Below are 25,367 nucleotides of genomic sequence, written 5' to 3' on the forward strand. Positions count from 1 at the left end.
CAACATTGCAGCCTTCTCAACTTGTTCGGGCTTTTTGTTTGGTTCGCCTTTTTTCCTCCTGCGTAGAATTTAATGTGCTTTGCATGACTGTTAAATGAAGGATAATCCATTTTACTTTGGTTTGATATGCAGCTGATGGGACAAATACTTCAAGCAGCATCGGAGGACCCCGTCTTCCTCTAGTACACTGGCATTTTCACCCAGGGATGAGGATGATGCAATGGTATGTATTTTGCAGCTGCCTTAAACTTATCTCCTCCTTCATTACCCACCACCATTGGGAAACTGCTCCAGTGATCTCTGCCAATTATCTGTACTCAAAATAATAGCCTGCCATCACCGTAATTACATTTTCTTGCCGCCTTTAAATGTTTTTGGGAGGTTTAATAAAGGTAGGACATACGTCATGAGTGATAGAGCCCTTGGGCGCATTGAGGAATGCAACAACCTGGGAATAGAAGTCCATAGATCCCTTAAGGTGACAAGACAGGTGAATGAGATGGTGAAAAAGTAATGCAGGATTTGGGTGTTCATAAGTCAGGACAAAGTGCATATGGGCATGAAGTTTGTCATACAACTCTATAAAACTTTGGTTAGGCCACAGCTAAAGTAGTGTGTGCAGTTCTGGATGCCACACTTTAAGACTAATGTACAGCCAATGGTGCAGAGGGGATTCATCAGGATGTGGCCTAGGCTGGCCTGCTTCAATTGTGAGCAGAGCCTGGATAGGCTGGGTTTGTTTTCCTGAAGTCTGAAGAGGGACCTGATAGAGGTGTACAAAATGATGAGGATCCTGGAGAGAGTGGATAGTGAAAAACTTCTCCCTATAACAAAGATGTATAAAAGCAGAAGAGATAGGTTTGAGGTGTGGAGGGGTTATAGGGGATCTGGGGTAAAAATGTTTTCAACCAAGGGCCTGAGCTATAGGGAGAGGTTGAGCAGACTATGACTTTATTCCAAGGAAAGCAGGAGGATGGGGTATAATCTTATAGAGGTGTATAAGATCATGAGAAGAATAGATAGGATAAATGCACAATCTTTCACCCAGAACTTTGGAATCAAGAACCAGGTGACATAGGTTTAAGGTAATAGGAACCTGAGGGGCAAATTTTTCATTCGGAGGGTGGTGGGTGTATGGAACGAGCTGCCAGAGGAGGTTGTTGAAAAAGGCACTATCGCAATGTCTAAAAAAAAATTGGACAGTTACATGGATAGGATAGGTTTAAAGGATATGGGTCAAATGCAGGCAGGTGGGACTAGTGCAGATGGGGCATGTTGGTTGGTGTGGGCCCTCTTTCCATGCTGTATAACTCTATGTCATACGGTGGTTATAATCTGGAACAAATTACCTGAGAAATTGATGAAAGTAGGTAATCTCACACCATTTAAAAGCAATCTGGATGACTACTTGTATTGCCAAGCCTTAAAGGCTATGGACTAAGTGATTGTAAGTAAATGAGATAGGTACAGTATTAGTTTATTATTATTGTCACATGAAAAGCTTTGTGTGCTATCCAGTCAAATTATACTATTCGTGAGTACAGTCACACAGATAATGCAGAGAGAAAAATACCATAATGCATGATATAATGTTACAGCAGTTGCAGAGAAAGTGCAGTTTAGAAAAAAAGGACAAGGTTGCAATGAGGTAGGTTAGAAGATTAGAACTGTACCCTAAAGGGAGGACTGTTCAGTAGGCTGATAACAGTGGGGAAGAAGTTGTTTGGTGGTGAGCATGGATATGGTGGGACAAAAAGCCTGTTACTGCTGCATGGCTTTAGGACTGTTTGCCAAGTTACTTTATACTCAAATCCCCTGCCTACTTCAAGCACTTCATTGGATCTAAGTTCTTCAATCTCTTTTTTTAAAATTGGATATATAATAACATTTGCTATCTCGAGTGGTTTAGTTTTTGTGGCATCTTGTTCTTCTTAGTTGGTAAATCAAACTTCTATCCTTCTGGTTTTCTGATAATGTCTCAACTTCCTTCCTCTAAAGCAGATAAAATTGAGCACCGTGTCCCTGATGCAGTCTCATTAGGGCCAGTTAGAACTTACTGTTTACAGCAACGCTATACCAGACACTGAAGTTACATCTTTAGTTCTCTGTGCCACTATTTATATTTACTGTCTTCATTAATTGCCAAATTTCCTAAAATGTCTCTCTCTCTGGTGCCTTCAAGATATCATTCACTTTCTTTTTTTCTACTTGCCTCACGATTTTATATTATCCCATGTTGAATTCCATGTACCACCTTTCTACCATTGCATGTCCGGGATTGTTTCATAGAAACAAGGAATTGAAAATGCTGGTTTCACAAAAATGAATGCACAAAGTACTGGAGTAACTCGGCGGGTCAGGCAGCATCACTGGAGGTCTCGACCCGAAACGCCACCCATTCCCTCTGTTCAGAGATACTGCCTGTCCCGCTGAGTTGCTCCAGCTTTTTGTGTCTATCTCTGGACGACATGGATAGGCAGAGTTTCGGGTTGGGATCCTCCTTTAGACTCTTTGAACAGGGGAGAGAAAGCTGGAAAGGAATGGGATTGGGAAAAAGCCTGGCAGATAATGGTAGATACAGGTGAGGGGGTTATTTTATATTCATTTGGAACAACTTGCACTGCACCTAATTTAAGTTTAGGTTTCATATTATCAGGTTTGCCGAGGTAAAAACCTGTGTTTAGCATGCTATCCAAACTGATCAGGTACTTTAAAACGTGCCTTTGCAACATTTTAGGTTTAGTTTATTTTTTATTATCACATGTATAGAGGTACAATGAAAAGCTTTTTGTTGCGTGCTAACCAGTGAGCAGAAAGACTATAAATGATTACAATCAAACCATCCACAGATACAGGATAACGGGAATAACGTTTAGTGCAAGTAAAGTCCGATTAAAGATAGTCCAAGGGTCCCCATGAGGCAGATAGTAGGACAGGATCGCTCTCTAGATGTTGATAGGATGGTTCAGGTGCCTGATAATAGCTGGGAAGAAATTGTCCCTGCATCTGGAGGTGTAGTTGACTAAAGGAATAGGTGACGTTTCGGATCGAAACCCTTCCCCAAACAGTCTGGGAGAAAGGTCTTGACCCAAATGACCCAGAGATGCTGCCTGACCTGCTGAGTTACTACATTTTGTGCCTATCTGACATGTGTTGTGCCTTTTAAAAAAGGTACAACTGAATTGCAGTGTGAGAACCATGTCACTGTTTGATCAGTTCTTCAAATATATCCCCACTTGCGGTGCTTAATGCTTTGAATGCTATGATCTATTCCCGAACCCCCTCAATGTTGTTTTGAGTTAACGTCTTTATATCACCCAAAGTAAGTTATTCTGACTTTGCCAATCTTATGGTAAGAGTGACACACTTGCATTAATTTGCACAGCTGATATTTTTAATAACCAATTTACCATCTATTTTTCTCTCTCCCTAACATCTCCGCACTCTCCGTTGGATCAGATAAATGTAATAGTTTGTTATTCATACAACTACTTTGAACTTGTGTACAACTTGTGTACGTTTCCCTCTGGAATTAGCTTCACTTGTTGTAAATACAGTCCTAATCATTAATCTGTTACTAAGCACAAGATAAACTTTTATATAGTCATCTGTGGAGTCAGTCGATGGCATAGTTTATTGCCCTTCGTTAGGCCCCCAGCACAGGAAATGGCAAAGTGCGACTCATGTTAATTGAATGGCAGGAAATCACCAGATTTAGTGGAATAGAAAACTTGGCAAAAGCTTTGTAGTGATTGGGACAAGTGCGGCTGCACAATGCCTGTGTTCTCATTGTTTGTCCAGTCTGCGTCTTTGCTAACATTTAAGAATCTGAAGACAAGACAACTTTAACTAAAGTTGCAAGGTAAGTTCGTTGTATGTTTTTTGTACATGGGAATGTAAGATCGTAGATTTTCTTTTGAAGAACCTTTCAGTTATCATCCAGTACTAACGACGTTTGAGTCTCTGGCGATCTGGATTTTGATGTGGTTTCTTTAAGATTTGAGGCATTGCAGCAGCTGCAGTTTTAAGTGATTAGTTATGTGGAACAACAAACTTAGTTTGTAGTCATCATCCTCTGTAAGAACTATGGAGTTCTGTACTTAATCTGAATATTTGTATGCTCATTGAAGACTGGAGAAGAATTCTATATAGAGTTAATTGGAGTCATCCAGTAGCTACTTTAACACAAACTGCAACATTAGATTGGACATATTTGTCCTTTGCAAAAGTGGTATTTAAATGATCACTGTTTCCTTTTCATACGCAGCCAGAAAGTTAAAAAGTTGTCTGTAGTAATGGTCCGAGCTACACCGGTTGAGATTGATTCTCTTTCTGTGGGAACCGTGGAATTATATACTTAAACACTGAGTATTTTCATGTTCGCTAGAGGCAGGAGAAAAAAACCTTTATAGAGTTCTTTGGAGTAGTCCAGTAGCTACTTCAATGCAAACTGCATCATTTAATTGGATATTTGTCAGTTGCAAAAATGGCATTTAAATGGTGACAATTTCCTTTTTGGACGCATCCAAAAGGTTAAAATGGTGTCTGTAGTAATGGCCAGAGCTACACCAGTCGAGAGTAAGTCGCCTTTCTGCTTGATGTAAGGGAAAGTAATGGATGCTGCTGTCTTTTTGCAGCCTCCGATCAGTACTCCACGTCGATCGGATTCGGCCATCTCTGTACGGTCCCTGCACTCGGAATCGAGCATGTCTCTCCGATCCACGTTCTCGCTACACGAAGAGGAAGACGAGCAGGTTAGAGCGGAGTGTGTCGGTTTTGCGAAGTGGAAGGGCGAGTAAATAAACTGAGAGTTTCTGCCTGAAATGGCCGTGAATTGCTCTCTGTGGAGTGCGTTCTTTCGCGTGCGCTTTTGAACGTGTTTTATAAACCAAATGAAATAATTGCTTAAATCCGGAAATGGGATACAATAGCCAAGTGGCATTTTTTTTTAAAGCAGGATTTTGCATACTGCAGGGAGGTAATATACAGCTTGCTCTGGAGGTCAATTGATGAATGTTAAAATAATTAGTTGCCCGATTTTATTTAGAAATTTGTATTTATAAAATCCATTTCAAGCAGGTATGTAGGTTAATTGGCTGGGTAAATGTAAAAATTGTCCCTAGTGGGTGTAGGATAGTGTTAATGTACGGGGATCACTGGGCGGCACGGACTTGGAGGGCCGAAAAGGCCTGTTTCCGGCTGTAGATATATGATATGATATGATATGGTAGAATTAACAAAAATGATTCACTACTAAAATGGATGAAGTTAAGCCACTATAATTCCTAAGAAGCAAAACACATTAATAAGTTGTCAGCATGTGTGATATTTGTCTCCTGTGAATCATATGATCACCTGTGTTTTATGATCTGCTCTTGTTATCCCAGGAAGTCGTGGTTTTTGCTGAACAGCCATCAGTAAAATTATGTTGCCAACTTTGTTGCAGTGTGTTCAAAGATGCTGTCATCACAACATGTGGAGTAAGCAAAGCAATTCTAAACTCTTACATAATTGTTCCAAAGTTTTTGAATGTTTCAGCTTGTGAACGTGTGATATCGGTTGCTATTAATATTTAAGCAAAGCAGGAACAATTTTGCTGTTTAATGGCTAGTCCAGCTACTGGAGCAAAAATTCTACATAAATATGAATTAATTGAAAAATGTACACAACATACTGAAGTACTTAATTTTTCTGTGGAGTGGAGGATAAAAGATGGAGGAATTCAATGCTCGGTTCTTGATTCTTTCCGTTAACAATAAATACTGAAGTATTTTGTGTGGCGATATTTTGAGTTACAGTCCTGAGGCAAAGGAAGGGACAAATAGCAGGAATAAATTTCATCATAACACTTTTGTTGGGAACGTTTCACATCTCAAATGACTGTAAAAATTTCTGATGCACACTTTTTGCAGGGAGGTTTTACACTTAGAACTTGATCTGGGTGTAAATAGTTCTCTTTTATTTGGCCACCTTACTTTCATTATTAGTCTATATATGTAACATGATCCACATCTTGTTCTTGGTGTACACCAGAGTATTTTGCTTCAAATCACAGCTCCATGGAACCCAGATTTTATTTTTAATTTAATTTGTGTGCGGTGTGGAATGGAGGATTAAAGAGGGAGGAATTCAATGTTCGCTTCTGGATTCTTTCCGTTAACAGTAAATGTTCTCGGAAAGGAGAGTTCTTGAAAAAACTATAAACATAATTATATTAGGTATATAAATAATTTCGCAGTAAGAGTGTTTTGATTAAACCTCTGAACTTATCACCAGTTTATTGCCAAACCTTCATGCCATTGTGAAATCCTAGTTGCAAGACTTTTGTTTTTAGTTTACCTCACAGTGTCAAAGTCCTTTCTTGGGAAATGCTGGATTTTGCTTATTAGCGTGGAAAGCCCCTTTAACAGGAAGCATGTACGTTGGACATGACATCCAAATAGCGAATATTTTTGCTGCAGCTGTGAAGGAGAGATGAATGCGTGCTATCGTAGAACTGAAGCTCCCAACCAGCACGCTGGGAGACAACGTGTCACTGTTTGTGTACTTCTGGAATTGTTGATAGTCTTTACACTAATGTGAGTGAATTATGGGTGTTTGATCTGGGAAGTTGCTCTGTGACACAGAGTTGGCATTTATTGTTTTGTTTTCAGATCAGGTCAGGAAGGAAACTCTTTCAGTGTATTGGCCGTAGAACACAAAACATGTTGCTAGTCTAAACCGGTTTAATCCACAGCTTTACATTCTTGTTCATCTTTCTTTTTCGTGAAGAAAATGACACTTGATAATACTAGTGTTCTTTGTTTTCTTTTAAATAGCACACATTTTGCAGAAGATGCGCCTTAACATCTGGTAAGTTCCATCTTGTGTGCTGAAGTGCTTAACGTCACAAAATTTTCCATATTCCATATGTACAAGACATTGGCAAAATTTAGAGTATTATGTTCTGTTTTGGTCGCCTAGTTTAATTTAGTTTGGAGATACAGCACCGAAACAGGTCCTTTGGCCCACCGAATCCACGCCGACCAGTGATACCCATTACACTAGCACATACTTCACTCTAGGGACAATTTGCAATTTTTTTTACCAAAGCAAATTAACCTACAAACTTGTACGACTTTGGAGTGTTGGATGAAACTCCCGAGGGAAACCCACAAGGTCATGGGGAGAACGTACATACAGCACCCATAGTCAGAATCGAACCCGGGTCTCTGGCGCTGTAAGCCAGCAACTCTACAGCCGCGCCACTGGGTCACTCATCCTCGAGATGTTGGAGGAAAGATGTTGTTAAGCTGGAAAAAGTGCAGAAAAGATTCACAAGGATGTTGCCAGGACTCGAGGGCCTGAGCTACAGGTTGAGAAGGCTAAGATTTTATTCCTTGTAGCGAAGGAAAATGACGTAGAGGTATACAAAATCATGAGAGGAATAGACAGCATAAATGCACATAGTCTTTTACCCAGGGTAGGGGAATCGAGAACTATAGGTATAAGATGAGGGAGGGGGGAGATTTAAGAGAAACCTGAGGGGCAACTTTTTTTGCACAAAAAGTGGTAGGTGTATGGAATGAGCTGCCAGAGGAGGTAGTTGAGACAGACACTATCGCAACGTTTAAGAAACATTTAGGTACATGGATAGGAAAGGTTTAGAGGGATATATAGGCCAAACGCAGGCCAGTGGGACAATTATAGATGGAGCATGTTGGTTGGCGTAGGCAAATTGGGCCGAAGGGCCTGTTTCTGCACTGTATGACTATCATAAGCACCTTTAGAGGCATTAAACTGTTGAATGCAACACTATATACTCTTCACCAACCATTTTACATTTTTCCTTGTATAGCACAGGAACAGGCCCTTTGGTCCACAATGTCTGCACCAAACAACTCGTATCTGCCTGCACATAATCCATATCCCTCCATTCTCTGCATATTTGTTTCCCTCTGAAATGAATCTTAAACGCACCATTGTATCTCCCTCCCCCATCATCTCTGGCAGTGTGTTCCAGGTCCCCACCACTCTATGTTTAAAAAAAAATGTTGCCCTGCTTATCTCCTTTTAACTTTGCCTCTCTCACCTTAATGCTGTGCCCTCTGCCATTTCGACAAGGACATTTAATAATAAAATTGTGTCAAATCGTACTGGCATGTACAACCCGCTTCAAGATTGGTGCATAAATAACAAGTAAATATCATATTTTGTATTGTTTGGAAATCATGCATTTAAAATGTTATTTTACTGCACATAGGATGGCACAGTGGTGCAGCTGGTAGAGCTGCTACCTCACAACGCCACGACCTGAGTTCGATCCTGACCTTGGGTAGGAAAGAACTGCAGATGCTAGTTTAAATCGAGACACAAAATGCTGGACAAGCAGTATCTCTGGAGAGAAGGAATGGGAGACCCTTCTTCAGACCTTGGGTGCTGTCTTTGTGGAGTATGTACGTTCTCCCTGTGTTTGGGTTTGCTCCTAGTGTTCTGGTTTCCTTCCACATCCTAAAGATGTATGGGTTTGTAGGTTAATTGGATGCTGTGAATTGCCCCGAATGTATAGGGAGAGGATGTGAAAGTGGGATAACAAAGAACTAGTGTGAACGGGTAATCGATGGTCGGTGTGGACTCTGGGCCTAAGGGGATCTGTTTCCATGCTGCATTTTTCAATCGGTCACAGTATTTTGCATTGTTTGGAAACCAAAAGTTTAAAACTTCTGTTCATTTTCATCTACAATGTATGCAATAAAATGTCCTGAATTCTGCAGCCTGGCTTTAATTCTTTTTTTTTGTATGTGTATTCCCAGAAAAGTGCCCCGTTGAAAATGCAAAGCTGACCGTTGTAGTTAACAACATCGCCGTGGCAGAGCAGATTGGAGAGTTGTTCGTCCACTGTAAATATGGCTGCAAGCCAGCTTCGAATGGAAAACCAGGGGCCTTCGAAGTCGATGCACGAGGGTGTCCATTTACTGTGAAACTGAGCTGTAGAAAGTAAGTTGTCATTCATCGCCCCAACCTGTGGCATACCTCGAGTTGCCATTTAACAAGCAATGTTCCACAATTTGTAGCTCAATAATGTAAGGCAAGGCATTTGTGTTATTAGAAAATGTAGTCAATTCGTCTCAGTCGAGAATAAACCCTTTCATCGACCAGGTATATGTAATCTCACACTCCAGTTGAAAAGCTTGTTAATCACTGGCTTTGCGTCTTACTACTGTTGCCTCTGGGTAATGTTCTTATAGTTCTTTGTCTGGTGCTTTAGATAAGTATGTACAGGCACATAGCGAACATTCAATTGAAAAGCTGTCATAAGGCAACACTGTCAATTGATATTGAGAATTAGTAGATTAAGTAATTAAATGCATTGATTGTTTGCTCGATTTATGATAAAAAGATAACCTTGATTAAACGGTATAATTTTATCACATCGTCTTTGAGACTGATGACTCAACTGTGGAAAACAGCTGTAATTTACATCCAGCATGCCTGTTATCAATTTTCTACTCCAGCAGGAACTAGAAGTCGTGGTGTGAAAACTTTATTGCTTTAAATTTGTTTGGACTAGCTTAGATGGGGCATCTTGTTTGGCAGCGCCATGTTGGGCTGGAGTCCGTATGACTCTATGAGCAGAAGGTGAAAGGGTTTGAATTGTATCTCCGCACATAATGTAAATATATATTTCAGAACTGTAGTGAGGGAGTGCCCAATGTCCAAAATGCTATCTTTGGAATAAAACAAAGCTCTATCCATTGTGAGGAAGAAACTGCAGATGTTGATTTACACTGAAGATAGACACAAAATGCTGGAGTAACTCAGCAGAACAGGCAGCATTTCTGGATAGAAGGAATCTCCGGGATTCCTTCTATCGAGATTTACTGCCTGTTCCGCTGAGTTACTACAGCATTTTGTGTCAAAGCTCTTTCCATTGTGCAGGTGTAAGAAGAGCAGGAAGAGTGCTTGCTAAAATAAATGCTTTACTCGTATGTCTTGTTGCTGTTACTGAGATCTGAACAGTGTGTGAATGAGGTTTATATCATTTCAGATTTATCTCATATATTTTAGTTTGCATGTGTAATTCTTTTTCCCATTCATCCTCTTTTTTTCTCGACACGTTCACTTTTTTTAATGTTAAATTTCACCCTTGTTTCATTAGAAAACTTCCATTTAACTTGCAAGTAATTAGGAAAGTTTTACCTTCTGCATTAACTCAGGGTAAAGCAGAATAAATTGTGCTTGAATTTAGATGTTTAAAGTTGGGATCCAGGCAGCATTCCTGAGTGGTCACACAATAGTGTGTGAATGTTTCCTCACTTGAGTCATTATATCAAAATCACAACTGACTGCAATGGAATATGTGAGTAACTTGATTAGAAATAGGGAAGGGAACAATTCCTCTGAATAATAATTGCACAACTAAAACCATCTTATCGGAATATTTTGTCTTTTCACAGAGACCATGAGGGCAGCTGTGATTACAGGCCTGTTTATTGCCCGAACAACCCAAATTGCCCACCGCTGTTAAAAATGAATCTTGATTCCCATCTTAAACAATGTGAACACATCAAATGTCCCCACTCGAAATATGGGTGAGTATTACTGTAATGCATTTGCAAAAATGTCACTTTATTTGCCGTCAAATGTTATGTTTAATTGTTTGAGAGTTTGTGGAATAAAATATATAAAATAAAAACTAAATTACAATGAATGTAACTAAATTACAATGAATGCAATGAATGCATGAATATGGTTAGTAATATGTAGATGTTTAAACAACAGACAAAGCCATTTATATTTCCTGATTTCAACATTTCCAATGAAAGTTTCAAAGGAATGACTGGTCCACCACTGATTTTTCGGCACCCTTAGTTCCAGAGCCTTTCTGGATTATCCGTTTTGCCGGACCAACAGAGGTCATGGCTTCCGAGAGGAGCTCAAAGGTACTGGAACATTCTGCCTAGGCCGCCGATGGACCAAGAGACTGGCCCACAATCTCAGCCTTGGAACTCGTCTATGGGAACGGATCTGCCGGCTCCGAATGGGCTGAAGTTCCAGAGCCCAGGAGCTGCAGAGGCTGCAGGAGGCAAATACGACCCGCCGATCAGCGCGAACGTCCCGATGAGGTTAAGATCGGCCGCCTTACCCAGCCGAGGCACCACATTTTTGGGGGCACGGAAGTCCTTGAAAGAGGCGGATTTCAAGTGTGCTTTCATCATTTTGTCCTGATTAAAGGACCATCATTTCCCGGAAAATCAGTGGTGGACCTATAAAAGTGAATTTTCCTCTATACTGGTCCCTTTAGCTAATCACCAGCCGATTGCATGTTCTGTGAAATGGAGCGTGTTAAAAATTGATGAACCAGAAAAGATTGGCAGATAATGCGAAAATCTTGCAGGGTGACTACGTTTCCCAAGGTAGAATGCGGTAAAAAGTAATGTCCAAAGTCCAATCCTGCGTGCCAGTTATTAGTTTTTCCTATTTCAAAAGAATATAAAGCTGGAAAGAGTGTAGAGAGGATTTACGAGGAAGGTGCCAGGACACGAGAGCCTGAGCTATAGGGAGAGGTTGGGCAGGCTAGGTTCTTTTTCCTTCAAGCTCAGGAGGCTGAGGGGTGATCTTATGAAGGTGCATAAAATCATGAGGGAAATAGATGTGGTGAATACACAGTGTCTTTTTACCTAAAGTAGGGGAATCAAGAACCAAAGATTTAATTGGAACCTTAGGGGCACCTTTCCTCACAGACAGAGTGGTAGCTATATTGAACTATTTTGAACTTCATTGTGCTGTCTCAGTAAATATGACAATTAAACACTTTTGACTCTTGATCAGGTGTGCGTTTGTAGGGAATCAGGACACGTATGAAGCCCATCTGGAGGTGTGCAAGTTTGAGGGTCTGAAGGAATTTCTTCAGCAGACGGACGATCGCTTTCATGAGATGCAGGTCGGACTGGCTCAAAAGGATCAAGAGATCGCCTTCCTCCGGTCAATGCTGGGGAAACTCTCTGAAAAACTCGACCAGCTGGAAAAGTCTCTGGAATTGAAATTTGGTATGTGGGGGATACCAGTATTTATTGCAATGACTCGCCACTGGTTGCTAGTTAAATTTGTACAAGAATATTGGCCATTAATTGAACTCTCTCCTCATTTAATGCCATTGACTAGAAAGTAGTATTGATTTGGAATGTTGCATGCAGTTCTGGTCACCCCAAAACAGGCAAGATGAGGAGGCTTTGGAGAGGCTGCAGAGAAGGTTTACCAGAATGCTGCCTGCTTTAGAGGGTTTCAACTTCAGGGAGGGTTGGATAGATTGGATTTTTTTCTATGGAATGTTGGAGGTTGATGGGAGACTTGATAGAATTATATAAAAAGGCTTAGATAGGGTAGACAGCCAGAACCTTTTTCCCTGGGGGGAAATGTCCAACACTAGAGGGCATAACTATATGGTGAGAGGGTGAAAGTTTAATGAGGATACGTTGGGTAAGTTTTTTTGACAAGGTGGTGGCAGCCTGGAACGCATTGCCACGGGTGGTGGTGGTGGAGACTGATACAATGGTGGTGTTGAAGAGGCTTTGAGATAGGCACATCAGGGAGAGAGATATGATCATGTACATGAGCTCAGTTTAACTAGGTATCATGTTTGGCACAAGCATTGTGGGCCTAAGGTCCCATTCCTGTGCTGTACTGTTCTATGTAGGCTTTCACTAAATAAGTAAATAAATAAATATAAGCTTTTGCCTTCATGATGATTCTGGCATTATCTTCAATCTTCAGATGGCATCAACATAGCGCAATATAGTTAATTCAGAGAATATTCTAAATATTTCTTAAATTCTTTTTTTATTTTGTAATTAACAGTATTGAGTTTAAATCTGGCTGCTTCTATGGGTGCTCCTAATTCGTCAGACATGCTCACACCTCAGAGTAATTTGCAATTTCAGGCAGTGCAGAAGAAGAAAATAAGTGATATTTTCCTATCTTTAACAGGGAGAAAAAAGACAGACAAGAATTTTCAAACAGTCATCTTGTAGATCTTATCCATGAATAAGTGAGAAGGAAGGGGATTACTCCACCTATAATATGGCTCTAATTATTCCTTGGGGCACTGGAAACTGCAGATGCTGGAATCTTGCAAAAAACAAAGTGTTGGAGGAACACCGACCCGAAACTTTGCCTGTCAATTCCCTCATCTGATGCTGCCTGACCACCTGTGTTTCTCCAACACTTTTTATTCTCTGACATAACTCTTTTATCAATACACTAGTATGAGCTACTTTTAGCCATCAGGGTTAATACTTTTTTTTATGGAGAAGATGGTGGTTATCACTTGCACAGAATGGTTGAGGTGCTCTGACCACAAAGACTGGGCGATCGTTCAGCTGAACACTTATGCTCAGTTCGCCTTGGCCTACGCCATCTCCCGGTTTCCAAACATTTTACATCCCCTTTCCATTTACATACTGACCTTTCTGTCCTGGGCCTCCACCACAGTCAGAGTGAAGCCACACGCAAATTGGAGGAACAGCACCTCGTATTTTGTTTGGGAGCTTACAACCCAGCAATATGAACGTTGATCTCTATTAGAGATAAAGAGTAACCCCAGCCTTGCCTCTCTTTGCCCCCCCCTCCCCCCCCAGTACTGTTCACTTCCTTGTATCCCTACGTTACACCTCTTTTCAACCAACAATCGGTCATTATGGGCTCCAATCTTCCTTGATCGCCCTGCTTTGTTCTGGCCTTCTCTTACCTCCAGTTACCTCCCCACTACTTTCAGTCTGAGGAAGGGTCCCAACCCGCAACATCACCCACCCTTTTCCTCGAGATGCTGCCTAATCCGCTGAGTTACTCCAGCACTTTGTGTCTATCATCAGAAATAATCTAGTATGCGGATAAGACCACAACCAAGTGCTCACAGCATTGATTAGCCTCTCCAAACTGCAGATAGGGAAAGTGGAATAACATGGAACTAGTGTGAATGGGTGATCAATGGTTGGCATAGACCCGATGGGCCAAAGGGTCTGTTTCCATGCTGTATCTCAAAGCTAAAATGCAGTGAATTCTCCATTAGAATCCACTTGCTTCTTACTCAAAGCAGCATGTCTATTATTTATAATATTCTGTACTTGTTGATTAGAAAATGTAAGCACGCTGTCCTTTTTATTCCACTAAACCAAATTTATCATCTAAGTAATTTACAAGAACTTGCAGGATGAAAACAAGATTGTAATCTAAAGTTGCAAACCACACTCAGTACAGTAGTTTACTTTAGTTTGGACATACAGTGTGGCCTTTGGCCCTCCGAGTCCACGCCAACCAGCGATCACCTGGGGACAATTTACAGAAGCCAATCCACCTACAAACCTGCATGTCTTAAGAACTTGGGAGGAAACTAGGGGAACCCGGAGAAAACCCACGCGGTCACAGGGAGAACGTGCAAACTCCACACAGAACAACACTTGTAGTCAGTGTAGATTATGCATGCTAGTTCACCTTCACTATATATATATAGCGTCAGCGGCGCGGCCGCGGGACACCATTCTGCTTTAGTTAAACATTTTGTTCAAGATGGCCGCGCCGTTGTGTTTGGCTGCCTGCCACTGTATGTTTCTTTTTCTTTTTTCCTAATCAGATGTGCAGCACTTTGGTCACCGTGGGTTGTTTTTAAATGTGCTATACAAATAAAATTGACTTGACTTGACTTGACATTCACTATGCATGCTGCACATTCCACACACGATCCAGTCCGGATCTTCACTCCCACCTTGACTATGTACGCTGCCGGTCGCTGCCTTGCAGGCAGACCACGACCAGACTGTGAAGACGCTAGCACTTATTGTTACCTCCGCTTGAGTACAAATAAAACTATGAGTTGCAACTCTTGTGTATTGGCATGAATACACAACATGGTGTCAGAAGTTTCTCGACCCACTTCTTCAGTTTTGGTTTTTTTGCTTAGTTTGTTTTGATTTACTGTCTCACTATGGCTGGAGCGTTTCGCAAGCCTGATCCACTCGTATTCGATGGCGACCTCGCTGAACGCTGGCGCATCTTCGGGGAGGATTTCAGGATCTATATTCAGGCAGCACATCATGCTGCACCTCCAGCTACTCGTGCTGCTATTCTCCTCAACCTGGCGGGCAGTGAGGCCATTCGCCGTGCTCACCGGTTCCACTACGCGCCGGTCCAGATAACTCCCGCGGGCGTTCAGGTCCCGGCGGAATCTATGGAGGACCCGGACTGCCTCCTGACAAAGTTCCGACAGCCTTGCGAGCTGCGCTCGAATCTCGTTATGGAGCGCCACAGATTTTTTACTCGCAACCAGAAGCAAGGTGAGCCTGTTGAATCTTACATTAGCTCCCTGAGATATATTGCCAGCCGGTGCGCATTCGACAATTTGTGTGACAGTCTCGTTCGGGACAGACTGGTCTATGGCATCCTTGATGACAAGGTGCGTGATGAACTACTACGTGATGCTGACCTCACCCTAGAGGTGGCTGAGTATCGTTGTCGAGTTGCTGAGCTAACTGCCTCACACACTAAATCCTTGGGGCCGGGACCCCACTCTGCGTTTGATGTGAATGTTGCCGGCACATCTTACCGTGCTCAATGCCCACTTTCTGAAGTGCCCGGCAGATCCTGTGCCGGTCACATCAACAACTGTAGTAACTGTGGGGGCCCACATGCTGGGATTCGGGAGCAGTGCCCTGCATTTGGGAAAGTCTGTAATTACTGCAAACGTAGAAACCATTTTGTCCGCTGCTGTCGTTCGCGTGGGGACAGAGTCGGGACAAAACAGTCGGTACATCTGCTACAGCCAGAGCCGTCCCACGCAGCACCCGAATCACTCCCTGTGTTTAAAGAGCATGACCTAGCTGCTATCGACGGACTGAATATCAATATACATTCCTTATCAGACCCATCTGCAAAACATCTCGATCCCATGGTCACCCTCCTCATTAACGGAGTGCCTGTTACTGCAAAGCTCGACACAGGGGCTCGCTGCAACGTTATCACCTTATCAGAGCTCCACAGGATTCGTAATGCCAAGGGCATCAAGCCAACCATGGCCTCACTGCTTCCCTTTGGAGGGGGCTCAATCAAGCCCGTCGGAACTGTTGAGCTGCAGTGCCAGCTAGCGTCCCGGGTTCACAAACTGTCTTTCTTGGTTGTCCGGGAAAACACTCCTTCCCTGCTAGGCATTGCTGCCTGCATCGACTTAGGCTTGGTTGCCTTCGACTTGGTGGTCCATCAACTGGCTTCCGCACATGCCCCCACCCAGCTGTTTAACGACAAGCTCGGCAAGCTTCCGGTCACGTACAAGATCACGATCGACCCAGAGGTCTTACCGGTCGTCCGTCCCGCCCACCGGATTCCCCATGCTATGCGGGACCGCGTGCTGAGTGAACTCAACAGGATGGTGGATCTGGGAGTGATTGCCCTTGTCACGGACCCGGCAGACTGGGTCTCTACCATGGTGGTTGCCTCTAAAAAAAACACGGAGGAGATACGGATTTGCATTAATCCCAGGGATTTAAACACCGCCATTAAACGGCCACACTATCCCATGCGCACGGTGGAAGATGTCGCAGCGCAACTGGGCAAGGCGACAGTTTTCTCCGTCCTCGACGCTAAAAGCTCCTTCTGGCAGATTCCGCTGGATGACAACTCCTCCAACCTGACCACTTTTTGTACACCATTTGGACGTTTCAAATTTTTACGTATGCCCTTCGGCATAAACTCAGCTAGCGAGGTGTTTCAACGCACCGTGGAACAGCTATTTGCCGGATACCCCTGCTCGATTGTGGTTGACGACATCCTCGTCGCCGGTCAGAATGTCGAGGACCACGACGCGAATCTGAAGAAAGTCCTCGACCGCGCCAAAGAGATCAATCTCAAGCTCAACCCGCTTAAGTGTAAATTCCGGGTGAGCGAAGTCAACTACGTGGGCCACATATTCACGAGCGCCGGTCTCAAACCCGATCCATCTAAAACGATCGCGATCAACGAACTGCCAGCGCCCTCCGATGTGACTGGTCTGCAGCGCTTCCTCGGGATGGTCAACTACCTGGGGAAATTCATCCCGAAGTTTAGTGAAATATCTGCCCCTTTACGCCTACTAACTCACAAAGACACTGTTTGGGGCTGGCATGAACAGCAACAGAGAGCGTTCGACACTCTGAAACAACAGATGTCTTGTGCCCCCACTCTCGCGTACTACGATGTCAAGCTGCCCGTCACGCTGTCCTGCGATGCCTCACAGTATGGACTGGGTGCCGTCTGCCTTCAAAACAGCGGTGACGGCCACAGACCGGTTGCCTACGCCTCTCGTACTATGACAGACACCGAACAACGATATGCGCAAATCGAAAAAGAGCTGCTAGCGGTCTTCGCTCGCAGAAAATTCAATGATTTTATCTTCGGCAAGAAGGTCACGATCGAAACAGACCACCAGCCACTCATTAGCATTGTAAGCAAGCCAATACATGCCGCCCCTGCGCGGCTCCAGCGGATGATGCTGCAGCTTCAGAGGTACGACAATCTCTAGTCTACAAGCGGGGCAAGGACATGCACCTGGCGGACACCCTTTCTCGAGCTCCGCGGGCAACCTGCGGCTCTCCTTCGACAGGGGACGAGTTTTCCGTCATGATGGTCTCCTACGTCCCCTCGTCCTCCCTGGAGGACCTGGCAGCCCCGACTGCCGCCGACGACACCCTCCTAGCACTATCCTCTGTCATAAGACATGGGTGGCCGGTCAAGCAGAACAGACTGCCGGCTGCCTTACAGCCCTTCTTCTCCGTCCGCGACGAGCTCGTCCTGCAGGGTGGTATTGTCGTAAAGGGCCACAAACCTGTGATTCCTGCCTCCTTACATGGCAAGTACTTCGACAGCATCCATGGGGGACACCCAGGCACAGAAGCAACGATCTCGAGAGCTAAGAGCATGTTCTTCTGGCCTGGAATGTCTGACTATATTCGTCAAAAAGTAGAGTCCTGTGCGGTGTGCAACAGCCTGGCGCCGCACCAACAGAAACAGCCACTCCTTCCACACCCGGTTCCTGACCTCCCGTGGTCCATCGTGGCAACTGACATTTTTGAGTGGAACGGGAAGCGGTACTTAGTCATAGTCGACTCGTACTCCGGGTGGTTCGAGATCGATCTGCTCCCGAGCCTCACCTCCGCGGCAGTGATCCAGAAGCTTGCACGCCATTTCTCCATTCTCGGGGCTCCTCATCGCCTACTCTCCGACAACGGCAGCTAATTCTCCAGCCTCCAATTCAAAGAATTTGCTGCACGCTGGGACTTTTGCCACATCACTAGTAGCCCCGAATACCCTCAGTCTAACAGGCTAGCGGAGCGTGCCGTCCGGAGTGCCAAGCAGGTAATGGAACGTTCCCGCAGAGCGGGTTCCGACGTTTTCCTCGACTTACTAAACCTGCGGAACATCTCCCGCGATCCGATCCTTGGTTCACTCGCGCAACGCCTAATGTCCAGGCAGACAAGAACCACTTTACCCATTGCTAAACATACACTGGAGCCACAAGTTCGCTTTCCATCTGATGTTCAGTACCAGCTGCAACGGAAATGTGACATCAAAAAACGCTGGTACGACAAGACGAGCAGGCCTCTGCCACCACTGGCTAACGGTCAAGTGGTCCGCCTACGAACCGAAAAGGGTCACGACCGCCTGGGGGTGATATCTCGGCCAGCGCCCGAGCCTCGTTCGTATTTTGTCGAAGCCGACGGCGGAATTTACCGACGCAACCGACAGCACATCCTGCCAGTGTGCGAACCGGCACCACATCTGTTCCTGCCCGACCACTCAACTTTAACCCACCCGCACCCCTCTGGGGACACCGGCCTGTCTGTGCGTCCGCTGCCCGGTCTGTCAGCCCTTCCGGCCTCGCCTGTGGCCTCGCCACCTCACCTCCCGCCATTGTCTCCCGTCCCATCGCCAGCAATGTCATCGCACTCTCTGGGGCCGGTTCCACCGGTCTCGTCTCCAGCGGGACTGTACCGTACACGTGCAGGTCGTGCCTGCCAGCCCACCGTGAAGTACCAGGCCTAACACTTGAACTTTGAGTGACATTCAACAGGCTACGTTTGGACTGCCTTTGTCGATATCAGTTTACCTGTACTTATGTTAGTCGCACATGAGCGGTGATATATATTATAAGATCCACGGCGACTACTGTATCTTTATTTTATTATGTATTCTTTCCTTGAGAGGAAGGATGTAGATTGTGCATGCTAGTTCACCTTCACTATATATATATAGCGTCACATTCACTATGCATGCGGCACATTCCACACACGATCCAGTCCGGATCTTCACTCCCACCTTGACTATGTACGCTGCCGGTCGCTGCCTTGCAGGCAGACCATGACCAGACTGTGAAGACGCTAGCACTTATTGTTACCTCCGCTTGAGTACAAATAAAACTGTGAGTTGCAACTCTTGTGTATTGGCATGAATACACAACAGTCAGGATTGAACCTGTGTCTCTGGGGTTGTGAGACAGCAATTCCCCCGCTGCCCAACTGCCGCCCCAGTAAGCAAGAAAGTTATTCCAGCTAATGCATTTGGCCACAAGACGTTTGAAAATGTTTATGGCGGCGCGCTCGGCCGCGGGACTGAACAGCGCCCGGTGCAGCTCGGCAGCGGGGCCTTCCATCGCCCGGTGTGGCGCGGCCGCGGGACACCATTCTGCTTTAGTTAAACATTTTGTTCAAGATGGCCGCGCCGTTGTGTTTGGCTGCCTGCCACTGTATGTTTCTTTTTTTTTTTCCTAATCAGATGTGCAGCACTTTGGTCAACGTGGGTTGTTTTTAAATGTGCTATACAAATAAAATTGACTTGACTTGACTTGACTTTGAATTGCATTAATTATGATGGACTCAGTTTTGAAACAAGTGTGATTCTATTGTTTCAGATGTTTTGGATGAAAACCAAAGTAAACTCAGCGAGGACCTAATGGAGTTCCGCAGGGATGCCTCGATGTTAAGTGTAAGACCTTTAAAGTTTGTTTCCTAATGCCCAGCTGCAACTGGGGTTCGGAATAACTCATTTGCCTGCAGCCCTCGAGTTTATTTGTTTATGCGAGACAGTCCCTGCTTCTGGGAAACAAGGATGTTTGTTTTCTGGATGTAGTACAGATGGCACTTCCTGATAATGTTGGGATTTACTGGCAGTACACACAGCAGTGAAGTTCAAAACACATCTTGAAAGAATTCTTGCAAAAACATGGAAAGACAAAATACAGGACAGTAAACACTCAGTTCCTATTTCCGTAAATTGTCTGTGAGTCTATCTATGATTAACACATATCTAACACCAAATTCTTCACTCTTGAATGTTGAGCAAGTTGTAAATTAATGCAATAAAAAGGAACTGAAGAAGCTGGTTTATGCCAAAGATAGACACAAAGTGCTGGAGTAATTCAGCGGGTCAGCCAGCATCTCTGGAGAAAATAGATAGGTGACGTTTCAAGTCGGGACCCTTCTTCAGTCTGCAGAAGGGTCCCCACCCCAAACGTCAACAATCCATTTTCTCCAGTGTAAATGAATGTACATGACCCTTATTTATTAAATGTAGTTTCATTTCTTGTTCTGACTTTTGTCATGATTTTCATCAAATTACTGTGCAGTTCCTTTTTGTACTTATTTGATCTCCCCCTCTTAATAATTTTACAGTTTAGTTCATAACATAGTTCTTGAAAGATACAGGAACTAAAGCTTCACACACGCACATACTTTGCAGATATTACAATTGCTGAGCAACTCAAATGCATGACTGCATACTCAAGGATGACCTTTAATGTCTCGAAACTGAGAACTAGTTTCATTTTATATATTTTGTAACTTTGACGTTAATGGGATTTTCAGTAAATAATTTGCAGATTATCCAAGCTAAGCAGGCACTTTCCTGTGCTGTTGCTTAATATTGTTAGTCTAGCACTTCCAATTATTTAGCTTTTTCAATTCAAGACTTCTAAGATGCAAAATCCATCTGACAAACTCCACCCCAAAACCTATGCAGCCTGTCCCTGTCAACATTCATTTTCTTTGAGTCAGAGGCATACAACACAGAATTTGGCCCAACATGCCCATGCTGACCAAGATGCCCCATCCACGCTAGTCCCACCTGCTTGCGTTAGCCCATATCTCTCCAAACCGATCCTATCCATGTACCCGTCCAAATGTCTTTAAAATATTACAGTACATTACAGTTGTGCTGCTGCACGTAAGTGTTTTGTTGTTCTATTTAGGAACATATGACAATAAAAAAAACTCTTGACTCAACTCCCTCCACTGGCACCTTGTTCCATATATCCATCATCCTCTGCATCAAAAGGTTGCCCCTCAGTTTCCTATTAAGTCTTTCTCCTCTCACCTTAAACATACATCCTCTAGTTCTTGATTCCTCTACGCTGGATACAAGACTCAGTGCATTCATCCTATCTATCCCCCTGATTTTGTACACCTCTCATCCTCCTGCACTCAAGGGAGTAAGGACCTAGCCTGCCCAACCTCTCACTTTAGCTCTGGCCCTCGAGTCCTGGCACCATCCTCATAAATCTTCCCTGCACTCTTTCCAGCTTAGCGACATCCTTCCGATAGCAGGGTGACCAAAACTGAACGCGATTCTCCAAATGCCTCACCAATGTCTTGTATAATTGTAACATAACATGTACAACTGTAACATTGTATCCACATGTTATATTGTATTGTACTTTTTATATAACCTTTTAAGTGATGTGAATTTTATTTTATTGTAGGACGAACTTTCACATATCAATGCCAGATTAAACATGGGAATCCTGGGTTGTAAGTATTGGTTGAAATATCTTCCTTCAAAATATATACAGATGCAAAATAAATGTCTGTGCACCAATGCAAAATAAATATGTAGCGGAAGCCTAGTCATCTCCTGAAGATATTTGGTGATTTTACTTGACATGTAATGTTGTTGGAGACATTAAAGGCCACAAAGTGCTGCAGTAACTCAGTGGGTCAGGCAGTATCTCTGAAGAACATAGATAGGTGACTTTTCGGGTCGGGACCCTTCTTCAGACTCAAAAATCTTCTCTGCACTTTGTCCAGCTTATTTTATTAGTGTGAAGGAGGATTCTGACCCGATACGTCACTTATCCATGTTGTCCAGAGATGCTGCCTGACCCACTGAGTTACTACTTTGTGATCTTTTGTGTAAACCAGCATCTGCAGTTCCTTGTTTCTACTACTAGCTGTAGACGTTGTCAGCAGCTGACTACTGAATTGATCAGTGCTTCGTTGTGTTTTCAGCTTACGACCCTCAGCAGATATTTAAGTGCAAGGGTACCTTTGTGGGTCACCAAGGACCGGTGTGGTGTTTGTGTGTCCACTCCACTGGCGATCTCCTCTTCAGTGGCTCCTCAGATAAAACAATCAAGGTGCGTTCTTTGACTCTGTTACAATCTGAGCTCACTTGCGAATGCATTATTTTGAAATGATCCTTGGTGCTTTATTGTCACGTGCAAACGCACAGATAAATTATTTTTTTACATACAGTTCAGTAACGTATTGGCGTACCTAAGCACAATCCCCAATTAGGAAAGTGTACAGAAATAGTTCGCATGCAAGAGACAGAAGGTTTTGGCGCCATTTTCAAAGTCCAGTCCATGATTTTGGTCTAATGAGCGGTGCCTGATCCAAGCTTCTTTGGACGTCTGGATCAATCAGTGAACCGACGTTCCTCTGCTAGCCCGTCCACCTTTGTGCCCCGGGGGAGCCTCCCGCAGCCGATCTTGAGGGCGTGGAAGGCCAAACCCCGGTTCACTCCCATACCGGCCTTGCTCCTTGCTCCATCCTCTCTGGTCTTTGGGGGCTGAGCAGGCTCCAGCTTGGCGGCTTCCCCCGACAGTCTGGGGCCCGCGCCGAGTCTTTTTTCATCCTCCACAGACCACCACAACTGTTATGTATTGACTGGTGCAATAAGAGCAATGGTAAAACGGTTAAATAGTTAATTTACTAACTAACTTCAAACATGGTATATATTTTTGCTATATATTCCAGCATCATCAGATGTGCCTCAAGTGTGAAGTTTCATGACACTCCTTTGAAGTGTCTTGACATATTGCACTGCGTTTTCTCTATAAATATTGATTGCTTTGTTCATATTCCTGCTGTAATTATCACGCAAAATTAAGAGCTGATCTCACACCCACTTTAGGTGTGGGACACCTGTACCACATACAAATGCCAGAAGACACTGGAGGGACACGATGGCATAGTCTTAGCTCTTTGCATTCATGGGTATGTAATAAAGTTTCATAAATCTCTTTGGTTCTTCTCTTGACTAATACTCAGAAAAGCACATTTTCTTTTGCTCCCGTTTTAAAGTCTTTACGTTATAGAGCTATACATTTATCAAGAATTGAGGCTCAAACTATTAAATCTCTCTCTAACCACTTGCATTGCTATCTCCCACTTTAAAAGATTGCTGAAGATCTCCCACTTTCTCCCAGGTTTGGCCACCTTTCCAACATCTCTTAGCTTGGCTGTGTCAAATTCCATTTAATAATGCTTGGGATGTTTTTTGCTATGTTAAAGATGCGATATTTTCTAGTGAATGCAAGACTTTAAGTAAAACCTAAATAAAGTGTACATTTTTTCCATTTAATTTTCATTTGTAGGAACAAGTTGTACAGTGGCTCGGCAGACTGCACCATAATTGTAAGTGTGCTAATTAATTTAGAAACTCGTGTAAAATGTTTTGCATTTCCCATGTTTGCAGAATGTTTTAATTATGGACATTTAGGCAAGATCCTGCGGGTTTTGTTTATTGGGTTTTGCTTGTGCTCAGGTGCCTGTTTATTCATCACTTTTTGCTCTTCGTTCACACTCTGTAGGTTTGGGATGTTCCAGCTTTGCAAAAAGTTAATACCATTAGGGCACACGACAATCCAGTTTGCACTTTGGTATCGTCTCAAAACATGCTCTTCAGTGGCTCGCTTAAAGCTATTAAGGTAATAAATCTTTAGACTTTACTTTAGACTTTTAAAATTAGAATGTGGAAACAGGCCCACCGCGTCCGCCCCGACCAGCGTCACCCCGCACACTCTCCTGCGCACTAGTCATAGAAGTATACAGTGTTAAGCCAGGCCCTGCGGACCAACTGGTCCCCACTGACCAACATGTCCCATCTACACTGGTCCCACCTGCCTACGTTTGGCCCATATCCCTCAAAAGCCTGTCCTGTCCATGTGCCTGTATAATTTTTTCTTAAATGGTGCAATATTGCTAGGTACAATTTACGATTTTACCAAAGCCAATTAACCTACAAACCTGCACGTCTTTGGGATGTGGGAGGAAACCCAGAGAAAACCCATGCGTTCACGGGGAGAATGGACAATGTCCGTGCAGACAGCATCCGTAGTTGATTGAACCCGGGTCTCTGGCGCTGTAAAGCAGCAACTCTACCGTTCCTGCATTGTATTTTAATCGCACCATTTTAATGTGATTCATTCCTAAGGTTTGGGACATTGTAGGCACAGATCTGAATCTGAAGAAGGAGCTCACTGGTTTGAATCACTGGGTACGGGCACTGGTGGCATCTCAGAACCATCTTTACAGTGGGTCCTACCAAACAATCAAGGTTGGCATGCTGTTCCTATTTTTGTGCATGGTTCAAGCCTCGAGTTTTGCTGTTCTGTTCAGGGAATCTGAAAGATGCCAGCGTACTCATAAGTGAATAACATTTGCCATGTGCAGTTTATGTGACCTATACTTTGTGCCCAGTGGCTGTGCCTCGCAGATTAGCAACTTCTGATCTGATGTGTACAAGTGCTCTGAGTAGGTATTTAATAGGCAATTAAACTTGAAATCATAAGTGTGAAAGGTCAAGAGGGTTTAATTGTCATAAGTACAAAAATGGGAACAATGAAATTCTTTCTTGCAACAGCACATCAGGTCTGTAAACACAGTACTCATAGATAACACAATAAACAATGGAAAGTTCAATAAATGTGAAAATAAAATAGGTAGTGCAAAACAAATGCCCAAAGTCCCAAGTGGAATCATGTTCATGTTATCAGAGAAGAATTAGGCCATTCACCCATCAAATCTACTCCACCATTCAATCGTGACTGATCAGTCTTTCCCTTTCAGCCCCATTCTCCTGCCTTCTCTCCATAATCCCTGACACCCTTACTAACCAAGACAGTTAATAGTTTAGTTGGTGTTTGTCATGTTCAAGACCCTGATGGGTGTTAAGAGAAAGCTGCTCCTGAACCTGTAGGTTACGTCTTTTCCCGATGGCAGGAGTGAAATGAGAGCATGGCCAGGGTGGTGAGAGTTCTTAATGAAGCTGGCTGCCGTTTTTGAGTCAGCGGGTCCTGTAGATCCCTTCTA

The 25,367-nt window shown here is 43.7% G+C and overlaps 1 protein-coding gene across 1 annotated transcript in view; it reads left to right on the forward strand.

Moving 5' to 3' along the window:
• The window catches only part of traf7 (TNF receptor-associated factor 7), a 62,552-nt gene that overhangs the window by 26,990 nt on the left and 10,195 nt on the right, over positions 1 to 25,367 (forward strand). Inside the window, 15 exon segments of the mRNA XM_078418125.1 lie at positions 133 to 147; positions 150 to 223; positions 4,638 to 4,754; positions 5,388 to 5,480; positions 6,819 to 6,852; positions 8,793 to 8,976; positions 10,437 to 10,571; positions 11,812 to 12,029; positions 19,910 to 19,983; positions 21,755 to 21,803; positions 22,281 to 22,408; positions 23,188 to 23,270; positions 23,651 to 23,690; positions 23,867 to 23,983; positions 24,490 to 24,612. Coding sequence (XP_078274251.1) covers positions 133 to 147; positions 150 to 223; positions 4,638 to 4,754; positions 5,388 to 5,480; positions 6,819 to 6,852; positions 8,793 to 8,976; positions 10,437 to 10,571; positions 11,812 to 12,029; positions 19,910 to 19,983; positions 21,755 to 21,803; positions 22,281 to 22,408; positions 23,188 to 23,270; positions 23,651 to 23,690; positions 23,867 to 23,983; positions 24,490 to 24,612 — 1,484 coding nt within the window.

The sequence above is a fragment of the Rhinoraja longicauda genome, chromosome 21 (assembly GCF_053455715.1).
Source record: "Rhinoraja longicauda isolate Sanriku21f chromosome 21, sRhiLon1.1, whole genome shotgun sequence".
Classification (NCBI taxonomy): Eukaryota; Metazoa; Chordata; class Chondrichthyes; order Rajiformes; family Arhynchobatidae; genus Rhinoraja; species Rhinoraja longicauda.